The sequence below is a fragment of the Neopelma chrysocephalum genome, unplaced genomic scaffold, assembly GCF_003984885.1.
Source record: "Neopelma chrysocephalum unplaced genomic scaffold, ASM398488v2 Primary Assembly neopelma1_73b, whole genome shotgun sequence".
NCBI lineage: Eukaryota > Metazoa > Chordata > Aves > Passeriformes > Pipridae > Neopelma > Neopelma chrysocephalum.
This window is the reverse complement of record NW_020897734.1, coordinates 4024736-4039594: the sequence shown is the minus strand read 5'-3', so window position 1 is coordinate 4039594 and position 14859 is coordinate 4024736. Positions and strand designations below refer to the sequence as shown.

Here is a 14859-nt window from a genome sequence, read left to right as displayed (position 1 = left end):
AACCTGCTCTTTATTCTTACTTTTTCCCAAGGCAGTGAGGCAGTTATCAGGGATTCTACCGTGCTCTGCCAAGGAGCTCTGCATATAATAAAATTAGCATGACCAACTGCTCTTCTTTGTTCCAGTAGACTTCTTGTAGAACTGATCTTTCAAAAGAAGCGACCTTTGAGCTGTGAGAAAGAAAAACATCTGAGCAGTGCTGAGTTACTGAGAAATGTTTTCATGCTCAAATAACTGAAAAATTATTCTGTATCCTCAGATTTTCCATAAGTGCTTGCTTCCAGGCAGGGATCAATCAGACAGATTTTTAGATCATTATATAGATTTGAGGAGTCATTTAAGAGTCTTTAAAAAATGTCCTCTCAGATGCACAGCACTGCTAGCATAATACTCTAACTCTCCACGTTGGTGTTTTATCTCAACACCACTTGGAACGCTAAAATATTCACAAAAAAGCACTACTAGAATATATTATCTCATCAGCACATGATGATAAGATTAATTTGTTTGGTGTTAGAAGTGATAAGGATTACCATATCAGCGTTCAGCTCATTGGAAAGATATTACCTAGTGCTATTGAAGGTAATCACATCAAAATTCTGGATAATTTCAAATGATTCAGTAATAATTACCAGATTGTGCTGTAGGCAAAGGGAGATGCTGGAATCTGCACAGTCAGTGCCAAATTTGCACAATGACTCAGTGTGATGGGATTTGTACCTTAAGAATATTGACTGAGCTGGTTCCCCTTAATCTTTTCTCTGGGAATTGTACTGCTCCAAATCAGAGCAGGACAGGAGGCAAACGAGTAAGAAAATGATTTTTAAAATAAGCCAGCTTTTTTTGCAGCAAATTCTGGACCAGATTTGGGCTCTTTGGGGCAGGGAGTAGCCTACTGCAGTCTCTATTTAGCCACTTCTCCTGCAGGCTCCTAGACCCTGTGGCAACACAAATAAATAGCCAGTGATGACACACGCAGTGAGCACTTGAGCACAGAGCATCTCAGTTTGGTTGAAGAGACACAGCTTTTACACACAATGTTAGGCAGTCACTTTCACAAGAATTGGCCCAAGAGTTTAACTTTTATTATTTACTGTTACTTGTTTACCAACTTCAGTGTGCTCAGCCTACCAGACAGAGACATAAATACAGCAACTGTCAACCTTGGAGAGAACTTGTGCTTGAAGGAAAGCCACAGAATAAATAAGTAGATATATAAACACTGAAAAGACAAGAAATGGTGAGAACGGACTTACATATTCCCATTTTGACCCCTGCAGGAACTAAAATTTGAATGGAAATATGTACGTTAAGGGAACACATAGGTGCTATTGCATGAAATGAGAACTGTTTGGCCTGCAGAGGATTGCAGACAGGAAAGGAGTGGACCGGTTTCCACATATATTACATGTGCATGTTCTTTCTCACTTGAGTCCTTTCTGTATAAATATGTCTCCTGCCTTTACAAAACTATTATTCAAAGGATGATCTAAGACACAGAACTGGTGTCATACACAAAAGCATCAAATCTTTTCACCCAAGCTGCCACATGATCCTCAAGTCTTCCCTTGAACTCATTTATCTTTTGTCACTGCTTAGAACACTCTGTCTAAATTTAGAAGGCAGTTCTGCAATCCTTGCATTGAATAATACTTGTTCTGGCCAATAATCCCAAACCCCACAGGCAGGAATGCTAGAATCACAGAAACACAGAGCTGGAACAGACCTCAAGAGGTCATGCAGTCCTTCCTCCTGCCCTCTGATCAGACCTGCCTTCCTGGGCTGACACTCATCCAGCCATACATCTCCCATGCTGGAGCTTTACTGCTTCTCCAGCAATCTATCTCACTATATTTCCCTATCCCTACCTGATGTTTTCCTTAAAATAAAACAATCTTCCCTGATTAAAATCAAGTCTATTATGTTTTATTGTCTCTGTTTCAAAGAAAGCAGATTATCACCCTTCGTTTACCTCTTCTTTAGACTAAAAAAAAAAATATATAAATCCTGATTCTTTACCTTTCCTCATTTGTATTCTCATTATTTTTGCTGACTTCCTCTAGATGTTCTCCAGATGGGCTGTATCTTCTAGGGCAACACCCCAACAGTGGTCCTGGGATGAGTGAGAAGAGGGGGGCTGTGTGTCCCAGAGCCCACCCTCTGTCCCTGCTCTCAGCCAGGGTGCTTCCCTTTTCACAATACCAGGGCACTGTTGACTCATGCTCAGCTTGTGACATCCCAGATTATTTTCTGCTCTATCTGCTATTTAGCAAGCTGTTCTCTGTCGTGTCTTTCTGCATTTAATTGTTCTTGTCTAAATGTTTTATCTTGCATCAGTCCCTATTTATCCTCTTTTTCTCCTGGATTATATTTCTAACTTTCAAGATAATTTTGAATCCTAAGCTTGTCCTCTACAATATCAGCAGTGCACGCAAATGTTACAGGAATGCCTTCCACTCCATCATCCAGGTAACTAATAAACAAACTGGACCAAGGACAAACTGAAGTCTTCATTCTGTATTTCTTCTATTAAGCAATATTGTCTGATAACTTTACATCTAAGGAATTATTCACCTAGATAAATACAAGTGAACTTGAGCCAGAACTGAGAAATGAGGTCCTTAGAGTACAGACGTATTAGTAGCACAGAGGGTTGCAGGTATTTTTTCCCAGCAGGAGAGTAATAAACAAGAATGTGCAGCTAAAGCCCATTTGGAAAGAAGATTGAACAGGCTACAGTATTTTTCATGCCACCAATTTTCTTTCCATCACCACGGCAGTTACATTCACCACAGGAAACCCACTATAACCTGTCACAATACAGGCCTTGTATTTTTGGATTTGGAACGTTTTGAAAAACTTTTTAATAATTTTTCAAAATCCCACACATAGATGTGCAGATACATTTAATTTTCCTGGTGTCTTGCTTTAGCTCTTACTCAGCAAGACTCTGACATAAATAAAGTTGGAAACACACAAATATTTTATAGTTAGATATTTCAATGATCAAAGCAATTATGACCTGTAGGCTCACAGAAAATTTGGGGGCTGGTTTTTTTTGAACTAGCAGATTTCAGAATAAGTCCACTCAAGTGCAACATCTAATACTGTGTAACACTGGATACTTTGGGAAACAGGGTAAGAAATAGATTAATAGGTGATTGCTTCTTCCTCTAAGGCCCTCTCCAGTTCTACCAATGGTGTAGGTATTTTCTGAGCTAGCATTTCTTTTTGCATCTGGGTAATCACATGTGCAAGCTTCTACTTGACTAATTTCAGCTACTGTTATTTCAACTAATTTCAGTTTTCCTTAAACTAAAATGGATAGTTTAAACCTCCTGGAATTTCACATTGCATGCAGTGCCAGGGCTTTATTGATTTTCACCTCATAATGCCAACATGCATCCATCAGTGATTTGGCCTGAGACATTTTTGAAAGATTTGTCAGAAACTATCACATGAAAATTAAAAGGACGAAGAAATGACTGCAGAATTAAATTATTCATTTTTCCACAGGGACGATGGAAAAAAGGACAGTCTTTAAAGGATTAGAATAAATCAGCTACTGCAATCAAATCTGCAAATGCTGCAAAATTAAAGGGCGATTGCAAGTGCTGCTGAAGCCACACGAGGTCAAAATTTTAATGAAGTTCCACTAAAAATGCACTAAAAGCAGTAATTGCACGACTGAACTGACAATCTGAGAAACAAGGTTAAAAAGGAAATAAGATGGATGTTACATTTGCAGTTTCTGAAACATTAGCTCAAACATTCCTTAACTGCTCATCAGAGAAAAAGATAACACATTTTCCACACTAGGACAGATTTTTCTCAGTTCAGTTCCTGTGTGCCTAAAGATAAAAGACATGCTTATCAAGCAGTATATAGATGTATGGAGAGCAGGGAGGGACAATGCCCCACTTCTACCTCAAGAGTCCTTTTATGTCTCATGAATTTGTATGTGCTTGGCCTTTTTATTTTAAGTTTACAACCTCCACTGCACCACCACAAACATCCTGAGTGTGCAACACTTGGTTTATTTCCCTTCCTGTAATTCATCCCTTCTACTCTGATGTGCAGAATATCAGGCGTGGTAAATTGCAAGCAGTGAGACCACTCGTATACGTGTCTGTTGAAATGGAAAGAGCAGAAAATGCCACCTCATTTGAAAATTAATTTTGGTTGCCCATCCTGTTTGCAAGCATTCCCTTCAGCAGAGTGATTCCTCCCATGCCAATTGTCTCATTTTTTCTCAGAGGAACAAAAATGGATAAATAGACTCTGACCTCTTTTATTGCAAAGTGTGTTAAGGAAAAGGGCAAGTTAAAGAAAATATATGTCACCTAATAAAAATTCAGAGGCACTTCAAACCATGCATGAGCATTTTATTCTTACATCTTCCTAACTACATATTACTTCTGGAGCTTGCAAAACATAAAAATTGCAGTCTATCAGGTAGTTTGACAATTTTTTTTGTACCACATCAAGTGTACTTTGTTCTGTTAAGAATCAATACAAACCATTTTGATGATATTTTCTGATAGTTGCTGATGAAAGGAAGATGGAAAAAAAACAGGAATATGGAACAAGGAATCAAGAAATCTGGGCTGGGCTTTTTGCTGTGTTGCTTTGTTCATGACATAATTAGAGACTTTGATTTCAGTGACTCAGTTTTCTCATCTGTAAAACAAGGATAACATTTGAATGTCTCTCAGTGGAATGGTGAAATTTAATTTCAGCATGTGTATAAAGCATGTGGAGATTGCTAAGTGGCAAGATGTTATTACTACATATTATAAATACAAACCTGGGAAATTTGGCACCAAATGTGTAGGGTTTTTTTTCACCTTTAGCTGCCCTGTTGTTTTAAATAATAATAATTGACATTCTATTAACATGGAGAGGAAACAACAGACAAAGGATTCTCTGCACACACATATAGCCAATATAACAAAAAAAAAAAAAGAAACAAAGAATAGGGCAAGTCCGTGGTTTGAATATTCAAGTTAAAATGGAGCCCTGCTCAGAATATTTGTGAGGTTCCTTTTTTTACTCCCTTGAAATACTACATGGTTTTACTGCTGCTTTTTTGGTATTCATCACATTCATGGGATGATTCTTTGGTCCACTGACAAGCAAACTTTCTGTTTATGATTGCAAAGGGAATTTTCTTCACAAGGCCCAAAGAGCCTGCCCTTCAATATGACCATGGATGCTGCTTTGTCCTCACTCTTCTCATGGTGTAAACTCTGACGCAAAATGAGAAAAGATTATTCCTGAATTTATCGATAACCAACTAGGCAGCAAAATAAGAAACAAGTGACAAATTCAAGTTAACATAGAACAATGTCTGGGAATTCATTCAATGGGGTTTCAATAATTTTTTTTCCCTGACTGGCCGGACCCCTTCACCCTTATCCCACTCTTCTTTTGGAAACACATACAAAACCAAGGGTACTTGAAAGACGGGACTTTGCTCCCAGCCCTGTCACAAACCAGTGAGCGCTTGGTTAGTGCAGTGGGTGCAACTCAGCTGACAGATTTTTGTGTGCTGCTTTCTTTTGAACCCAGTGCACCTAAATTTCCACAGTACCAATAATCACGGGATGTGCTTCACCTTTGGACCGTGGTCCACTGAGGCCCAGCAAAGTGCCTGCAGCACCAGCAGCATCGTCAGCACAGCCTGTGCAAGCCCATCCAGCAGGGTGTGCTTTCCACAGCTTCAGGCCAGAACTGCACAATATCCACCAAACCATCTCCAACTTCCATCCAGACAAGTTGAAACTATAACTTGGTGTACTGTCTGAAATTTTTGCCCACTTCCCCTTTGATGGAGCTCTGTTGGAAAAGTGAGTTTATGGATGGACTGGCAGCTGGCTGAGCAGCATCTCTCCTTGAGAGCTGCTGGAAGGCAGTTCATCATTGTTAATCACAGAATGGTTCAGGTTGAAAGGGACCTTAAAGTTCATCCAGTTCATCCTTGCAGTAGCAGGATGACATTTGCAGTTGTTGCGGGGACACAAATTACCTCAATGCACTGACCTGTGGGGTATTTGGGGAGCTGCATCCCGCCTGTCCTGCTTGGAGGTGGCCAGCAGTGCTGAGCTCTGCAGTGCTGAGCCCACGGGGGACCATGATGGCTCCCGTGGGGTGGCCAGTTCTATCAGCCCTTCGCAGGCGTACATAGAATATTCAAGGTTGGAAGAAACTTTCAAGATCATCAAGTTCAACTGTCAATCCGACGCTGTCATTGTAACCCCTAAACCACTAAACTACATCACCCAGCGTGAGATCCAGATGCCTTCTAAAAACACCTCTGATTTAGTGGACAGTTGGACTGGATGACCTCGAAGGTCTCTTCCAACACTGACGATTCTGTGGTTCTAAAGCACATCACCCAGCGCCAGATTCAGATGCCTCTCAAACACCTCCAGGGGTGGTGACTCCACCACCTCCCTGGGCAGCCCATTCCACTGCCCGACCACCCGAACAGTGAAAACATTTTTCCGATATCTAATCTGAATCTCCCCTATCTCAGCTTAAGGCCATTTCCTCTGGTCCTCTCACTGCAGGGACAGCAGGAGAGACTGAACCCAGCTCGCCTCACCCTCCTGTCAGGGAGTTGTAGGGAGTGATGAGGTGCCCCCTGAGCCTCCTCGAAACTAAACACTCCCACCTCCCACAGTCACCCCTCATCAGGCTTGTTCTCTAGTCCTTCCCGAAGCCTTGTTGCCCTTCGCTGGACATGCATCAGCACCTCAATGTCCTTTTTAAAGTGAGGGGCTGTCACCAAAAACTGGGAAACAAACTCTCTAACCAGTTTGTTAAGTTAGAAAGCCGACATCACTTTATTCAGCACTGAGGTATGTGGGTATCACTTTACCAAACATGTACATTACTTATCAAAATTTTTTACTATTTATACATTCTAGCAAACAAAGGAATTAGTGATTATTTGCTACAAGTTGCATACTTCTGTTATTAATTAGTACTCCAACCTCTATTCATTAATGATTCTCTCACTTCTCATGCCAATTTGTCTGCAGGTTCAGTTTCTTCCTTTGGCTCAGGGGGGTTTCTTGAGTCAGTGGTCTGTGTGTTGGTGCTGTCAGATTCCCCTACCAGAATCACCTTTTTCCCGCTCAGAGCTGATTTCAGCACAATTACCAAGGTGGTTTTATTAGTTTCTTCCTTATCTTGGCAGTCCTGGCTGCCCATAAATTCCGCATTCCTTTATGTCCATTACCAACGGTACATCCCTCTTCCCAAGCCTTGCTAACTTCCTCTCCCAGGTCTGAAAGCCTTACACTTTAATCTATTTTTTTAACACTCAGACATCACTTAGAGCTCACTCATTAGCTGCTATTTCATGGATTAAATCTAAGTCCATTCTTCTATTAATTTGTATACTTCTTTTCTGTTACATAAGCCTATTCTTATAGCTAATCACAGAATCAACTAGGTTGGAAAAGTCCTCTGACATCGAGTCCAACCTTTGACCCAACATTATCTACTAGACCATGGCACTAAGTGCCACATCCAGTCTCTTCTTAAAAACCTCCAGGGACGGTGAATCCACCACTTCCCTGGGCAGCCCATTCCAATGTCTGATCATTTTCTTTGTAGAGAATTTCTTCCTAATGTGTAACCTAAACCTCCCCAGCACAGCTTAAGACTGTGCCCTCTTGTCCTACTGCTGTTCGGACAACGACTGGTTCCGTAGATCATATATCTTTATTCAAAAACAATCACGGGTTAATTCTACTTATCTCTACCAATCGGTACCCGTGGCACCCAGACCAAGATGGGAAGGGTTAAAGAGAATTCCAAGCAGCCAGCGCACATGGCCCAGGTTGTATACACAAAACACAGCATTCTGAACAACCCCGTATTCTACATCTCACCAACCCAGCACTCTTTATTGATCCTATAGTTTAATCATAACTGTAATTTTTCTTTAGTTTTAACGGTATCACTTATATGGCTTCACTTATCCTGGCTGGATGACCAGCCCTCGATGCAGCCCCGGTTCTGTCCCTCGGGCACGGCGGGGCCTGAGGGCAGCGCTCGGGGGTCACCGGCGGCTCCCGCCGGGGCGGGCGCGGGGCGGGCGGAGCGTGCGCAGTGCGCGGCCCGGCCCCGGCGCCGCCGGCACTGCCGCGTCCCGCGCTGAAGATGGCGGAGGGCGGCGCGGCGCCCCCGTCCTGCGCTGCCTCCTCCTCCTCCCTGAAGGGGCTGCGGGAGCAGATGGGTGAGAGCGGGCAGCGAGGGGGAAGCGCGGCGGTGTGGGGGATCCGGCGGACCGAGGGCGCGGCTGGGGAGGGGGGGTGTCCCCCCCATCCCCGGCCCCCGTCCCGGGGCGTGGAAGGGGCACCGCGAGTGGAGGCCGCCCGGCCGGGTCCGTCCTTTCCCGCAGCCCCGGGCGGGAATTGGTGGCTCGGGACCTCCCGCAGCCGCTGGGCAGCGGCAGAGGAGGCTGCGGGAGGGCGGCGTTACACGAACCGCCCATTTTTCACCGTTTTTCGACGGTCTGAACTTGTCGGTGTCTGCGGCGGCTCTTGCCCCGGCGATGTGTCCGGTCCCGAGTGAAGAAGGCAGGGAAGTCCCTGGCGTTGATTCCTAATCAAAGATTGGCTAAAGCCCCGTTTATTTAGTTTCATTTTCTTTCTTTTTTTTTTCTTTTTTAACTAGTGTTCTCAGAAGGCTAAAGAAACTCTGCTTTGGGTTTGTCCTTGGCTGTGTTTACGTGCCTATTAATACTTAAGGTGCTTAATAATAGGGTATTCTGAAACGAGCGTTGTGCGTGCACGGTGTGTGTTTGCAGCACAATTTCATGGCACATCTCCACGCAAAAGCTTTGTGGGTGATCCATTAGAAAAGATAAACATTTTCTTATCCCAGACACAAAAAGATAAGGAAAGATAATTGTGGCTTGATCTAAGCTAACTAACTTGGACTTGGAACAAAAACTACTCTGAGAGCCTCTCGCTTGATTGTTTTCAGTGTGTCTGTGTAATTACACAAAGAAGAGTGCTGGCAAAGGGTCCTGAATGCACAGCTCTCTTCTGGCATTCTTTTTCAGTGTGTTGGGTGTCAGAAATATTACTTAATTACTTTCCGTTTCTGTTTCAAAATCAAGACAGTTTAGTGCTCCAGAAGGATAACGATCTGGCGAAAGATAGCACTTCTCACCTGCACAGGCGGTGTGTATTTGATCCTTAAGCTTCCTGCTAGAACTGCTGCACTTTATTTTGCATATTGGATGCCCTTCTGCGGTGGCTCCTAAGTTCTTCTGAAGACGGGCACCTACACTTTCTGGTAGCTGTCATGACCTAGATTTAGTCCCAAAACCAGAGGGGAAATGCTCCTTGAGCCAGGCAGCTCCATCTCCCTTTAGATATGCACATGTTCTAATATGCACATGGTGTTAAAAAAACAAACTCCCTCACTAGATCCCGGAAAGACTAGACCTTGAAATTTTTTTCCCTGAGGGGGTAGAAGTCACTGAACCAGAATCTAAACTTCAGTGTACATAGAATGTATTTGTAGCACTTGTGTACTTGAAGATAAACTCGTTGCTAATGTGCATTGAATCAATGCTGTCTGAGTGTAAATGCCACTGCAGCTCTGCTCCTGACTTCTTGTCAGTAGCACTCCCTGGAGAAAGCAAATGATGTTTAGAAATCATCCTTGCAATCCCGTGGTTAACAGTGGAATTGGCACGATAATTGCCACAGTATTTGCTGCTGTTTGGAGAAGTTGTGAGCAGCAACCAAGCCTGATATCGTGACTGTTTGGAGAGGATGTAGGAGGGGAAAAAGAGACACCAGAATGAACCTTGTTTAGTCCCATGCTACCCTTGGGCAGATTTGGGGAGGGATATAACTTCCTGCTTTTCTAAGCTCAGTTGGCTGCGTGGGGGGACTCATCAGTTCCAAAATACCTGCTAACTAGAGTACTTGGGCCCAGTTTCTGCCTCTCTGGGGGCAATTGTGTGCTTTGCTGTCTTAATCAATCTAGAGGGCAAACATATAGACAAAATAAATACAGTGCTGTGCATCTTTAGTTGTTTACCAGTGAACTTCTGGTTGAGAATCTCAAGTTTTAGAGACAATAAGTAAGAATCAGAAGCATCTTGCTGAGAAACTACAGCTCTTTCTGGCGGCCTGGCTGGGAGCTGTATGTGTACCTCTTGTGTAGTTACCTTTTGCATGGGTTCCTTTTTGGGGACAAGACTGCTGGGTTCTTGTTCCCCACCTCTGCACTCTGTTACCAGCCTCTTAATATTGGTTTCATCTGTGGCTAGTTGGTGCTGGTTAGTTATTTTAAGCCTTTAAAGTGTAGAATCCCACAGTGCCATTTGTGACTAACTTCGGTATCAATGCGCTAAGTTGGGCAAGAAAAATATTCTCTTTAATTTAGGCTAGTATCGAGGTGAGGAGAAGTTGTTTCTCTGAGTATCAATGGTAGTTAAGGTTCTGCAGGCCAAATCATGCCTGCAGTGTCAGTTCTGCAGTTCCTTTGTAATAATTTTCTGCCCTGACACTCTTGTCCAATCTTATCTCCTTTAGGTGGATGACAAAGAGCAGAATTTGCTACTACAACTAGAAGGCAGTTAATATTTCTCTCAGTGATGTGTGAACATCATTTAATATTAGAAGTGAATTGTGGTTGTACACTGTGAAACAACAGTGCATAGATGGCAGCTGCTTACCCCATTCTTGTGATCCATGCTTGCTGCTGTCATCCTTCAGGGATGAAGAGGAATTTTTGCTCCTATTCTAATACCATAAGCACTGCTGAGCTTGTTAAGAATTGAGAAGAGGGGAATAATCAGTTACTTGTGGTTTACCCAGCATATGAGGTTTTCCTGGATTCATGTGGGTAATCAGAGTAAAAATACCTATAATTTAAGCTGTTGTATCCCACAGTTATTATTTTATTTTCATTTTCACTGAAATACTAAAATCTCCTGTCTTTTGTAGTTTGGGTGGTAGAGAATATGTATTTGTTTCTACCAGAGCTTGGCTGTGCTGTTGCCAGGATTTCCACTCGTACTGAATCGCTGCTGCGAAAGTTGTTCAAAACAGTATATTAAAATGCTGTTTGTATGTATTTTCCTTTCCAAGATCTACATGATTTTTTGGGAAACTTGTCTCAGGACATGGGACAAAAATGAAGTGCCTTTTTCAGCCAGTCTAGCTGCAGGCATAATTCCCATGACCTGCATGGCAGAGCCCAGCTTGGTCGGAAGTTGTCTGATAAAATAACAGCTTCATTCCCTCTAATCAGGTTTTTTCTGCCTGTGTAAGTGACACTGTCTGGCTTTCTCCTTCTTGCCTGGAGCACAGTTACTGGTAACAGCTTTACCAAGTGCACATACACAGAATTTGCATGACAAGAAGGATGGATGGATAACTAATAATGAAACTAAAGTGCTCAAGCAATTAGTCAGGAACACTTGGAGATTTGTCTGGTCTCTGGGTAATAGTTATAAAACATAATTTAAGAAGGCAAGTTAGTACCAATACCTGTGGAAGTACTACTCCTGTGTACAGTCTTGGTGGCAAAATCCAAGCATTCAGTTGTTGTCTTACTCGGTGGTGTTCAAATGAATGACTCGTGCTTACTCCACATGTGGAGCAAAGGCAGCCCAGTGACTGGGGCATTCAGCTGGTGATCACCAGGGCTGCCTCCAGGTTCTTGTTCTGTCAGACTCCTCAGAACTTTGGAGAAAGTTTTAAGGTTTTTTTGTGCTTCATCTTTTTTCCCGGCATCAAAGTAGTAACACTGCTTTGCAGAGTGCCAGGGTGATAAATGCAAAGAACTGCACAGAAATTGGATTTCACGTAGATCCCAGTGGTGAGAGAGAACATTTCCAAGTCAGGCTGAGAACTTGATGTAATTGTGATGGCTGTGAGCCTTAATTTCATTTTCTTCTTGTTCATGGAAATACAATCATACAGGATAGAGATAATTTCATGCTGATTCATAAAGATGAATGGTACATATCAGGTGCTTAACATTCTAAAGATTACTTCCAGTTGTAAGTGGTTTATATAAAGGTTTTACTCTAATTTAAAACTTTAAATTCTTGAGATTTTTCAAAATGCATTTGAGATCCTCTTTGCTGTAAAGAGAAAAAAAGAAACAAAAAACCCAACCAAACCATGTGCATATACAGCAAAATTTTTTTTTCGGTTTCTTATACAGGATGTTCCATTCTTTACATATTTCTTCATGTGTTAAAATTACAAAAGATAAATTTGGATTCCATGCTTCAATTCAGATCCACGTATTTAGCCAATAATGACTTGCAAGGGTCATAACTGATGGTGAGAGCAGAGATACTGTGGCTTACACTATCTCTAGCTGTGCATAACCTTAAAATGTGACTGGAATTAAGGACTGCTGCTTCTTCATACACTTGTGATTTTCAGAAAGAAAACAGATAGGAATATTTAAAGTACTGATACACTGTTATTAATTGTCAGTTCTTAAAATGATAAGAGGGTAAAGAAGGGTTACTATGGGTTGCTGTGAGATAAATGTAAGAAATAATGTAGGTTAGTCGTAATCTTAGGGGTATCAAATGCTGCTGGTTGTCTTTAAACTTGATAATTGGAGGTTTTTGCACTCTTCTTGTAAAAGGATACTGTGACAAATAAAATTCTGAGCATGCAATTTTAATGACTTCTGTTAATATGACATCAGATGACTTGTGATATTTTAAAAACAAAGTGGGGCCTTCACATTCTTGGTCTGCCACTAATAAATTAGTGCCATTTAGCTTCCAATTATGCATTTTACAACCAGGTAGTTCTTCATTGATGATATGCTTTCAGTGTGTTTTCATATGCCTGTCCAATAATTAAAACTGTTCTAGATGCTGGTGATTGAGTTGTTTGGTGCATGGGGTTCCTGGAAGAGAAATCAAATGTTGCTCGAAGTGTTTTTGTTTGAAAGAGACAGAAACCTGAGCCATCCCCCCTGGATCTGTGATGTTCACAGAGTGCATAAGTGGAAACAAGTCTTTGCTTTTAAGGAAGGCTGACCTAGTTGCTTGACATTTGTTTTCATCTATATTATTTTTATATTCCAGTCAGTTTGGAACTTCCTCTTTCCAGGTGAAGGATCCACAGCTGGAGCTGCCTTTGAAGAAAACAATTACCATTAGCTGTGCTCAGAATACCTCTGTCTTTCCTCATAGTGTTTTTTTTCCCCCCATAATTCACAGGGAGTTTTTAAAATACTCTTTTATGAGTACTTAACTGACTCTTAATTTACAGACACTCTCTGTTGTTTAAGTGCACTGACCTGAATCTTGGGAGGGAGCAAAGATACTGTAGTGGCTTGTTCTCTGGGCAAGTGTTTTAAACCTCCTGAGTGTTAAAATTCCTCCCCCAAGTCCAAGAGGGATTGGCTACAAGAATAGAGAAATCCTGTAGAGATCTCTATACTTAATATAATTTAATAGAACACATTTATTAATTTGAAAGCTTATCTTCTGTTTAGTTTTGCCAAGAGAATTTCTTAAAGGAACATAATTTTGCAGTACAGTGTTGATCAATAATATGTGAATTGTGTTCTGGACATTGAAAACCAAGGACAGTCATCTGCAGACCAGAACAGTGAGTGGCACCTTACTCACTTTCAGATTTCTCTAGAAGATTTTCTGCCATTAGGTAATGAATTAAAAAAAATACATAGTCTCTTTATTGGTCTCTTTTGCCCTTTTGTCCTGCTTGGGTTTTTTACTGCCATTTGTTACTTTTCACTTATCTATTCTTCACGTTCTTTAGGGCAGGGACTGATTCATGGTTACTTTGTTGGGATCTTACATGAGGTGTAGTGGAATGTCTCAGAGCTTTCATTTCTAATTAGTGTACAGCTTTAAGAAAATTTGCAGTTTATTTCCTTTTACATTTTACACCCCCCTGTTCTGCTGTAGATGTACAGCAGTGTGTAGTGGATTTGCTGTGTTAAACACACTGTGGGCCTGTCAGTGTCCTAGAGCACTGTTCTGTGTTGAGTGACTTGATTTGAGGCTGGAGGCTGCTCTCGTGGGGGTAAATGCCAACACAGTCTCTCTTCTTCTGAAGCACACAGTGTTTGAACGAGCTCTGAAGTTGCCATAAGAAATTCATCAGGTGTAAGAGGAAAAAGCAGTAGTTTTCCCTGCTGTCATGTAAAGGAGCTGTTATCCTTCCACCTAAAGAAAGCTCAAAATGGTGTTTTCACAGGGTTTGTCTCAAGTTAGTTGTGACTCGCAGTGCTAGGCTGTGTTCTTTGCTGGCATTGTTTGGCTGAGTGTATTAAACAATGGCCACAGCCTGCAAACCAGGACAAAAGCGTTTACAAGGACACGCTTCCAGCCAGCAAGAGAAACCAGACTGCTCAGGAAAGGGGGGAGTAGCGGATAGAAGATAGCGATTGCCAGTGTCAGGGGTAGTGCACTGTAAAAGAAAGAAATAACACAATGAGAAAAACAGATGTGAAATAAGAGAAGAGAGCAGAAGTTTGTCTTGAAGTTACTTTTTACTGTGGCTGTGCAGGAGTGTGAAGAGGAGTCAGTTTTAGGCAGCCTCCAGAACTGGAGGAGTAAAGCAGAGAGAGCTGATTTCTGTGCCTCTTGCCCACGCTTGAGTTAGAATTCTAGTGGGAACTAAACTGCTCAGAGCAGGTTACTGTGGGACTGCTCTGGCATCTCTGAAGCCAGTCCAGTGTGAGGAACAACACATGTACTCCTGAGGCATTGGAAGGTGTTATTAATGAAAGAGAATTATCTGTAAGATAAGCAGAGCAGTTATTAATAATCTTGCACTCTATGTTTAAAACTCTGCTGTTTTACTTTTTTTG

General features: G+C 41.9%; 1 protein-coding gene across 8 annotated transcripts in view; it reads left to right on the top strand.

Annotated features, from left to right (window-relative positions):
• Positions 1-8141: 8141 nt before the first annotated feature.
• Positions 8142-14859, top strand: part of MAP7D3 (MAP7 domain containing 3) — a 45880-nt gene continuing 39162 nt past the window's right edge. For all 8 annotated transcript variants that reach the window (XM_027687367.1, XM_027687369.1, XM_027687368.1 and 5 more), the window contains exon 1: positions 8142-8251. In XM_027687367.1, coding sequence (XP_027543168.1) covers positions 8176-8251 — 76 coding nt within the window. In that variant the 5' untranslated portion in view covers positions 8142-8175. The remainder of the gene's footprint in view (positions 8252-14859) is intronic.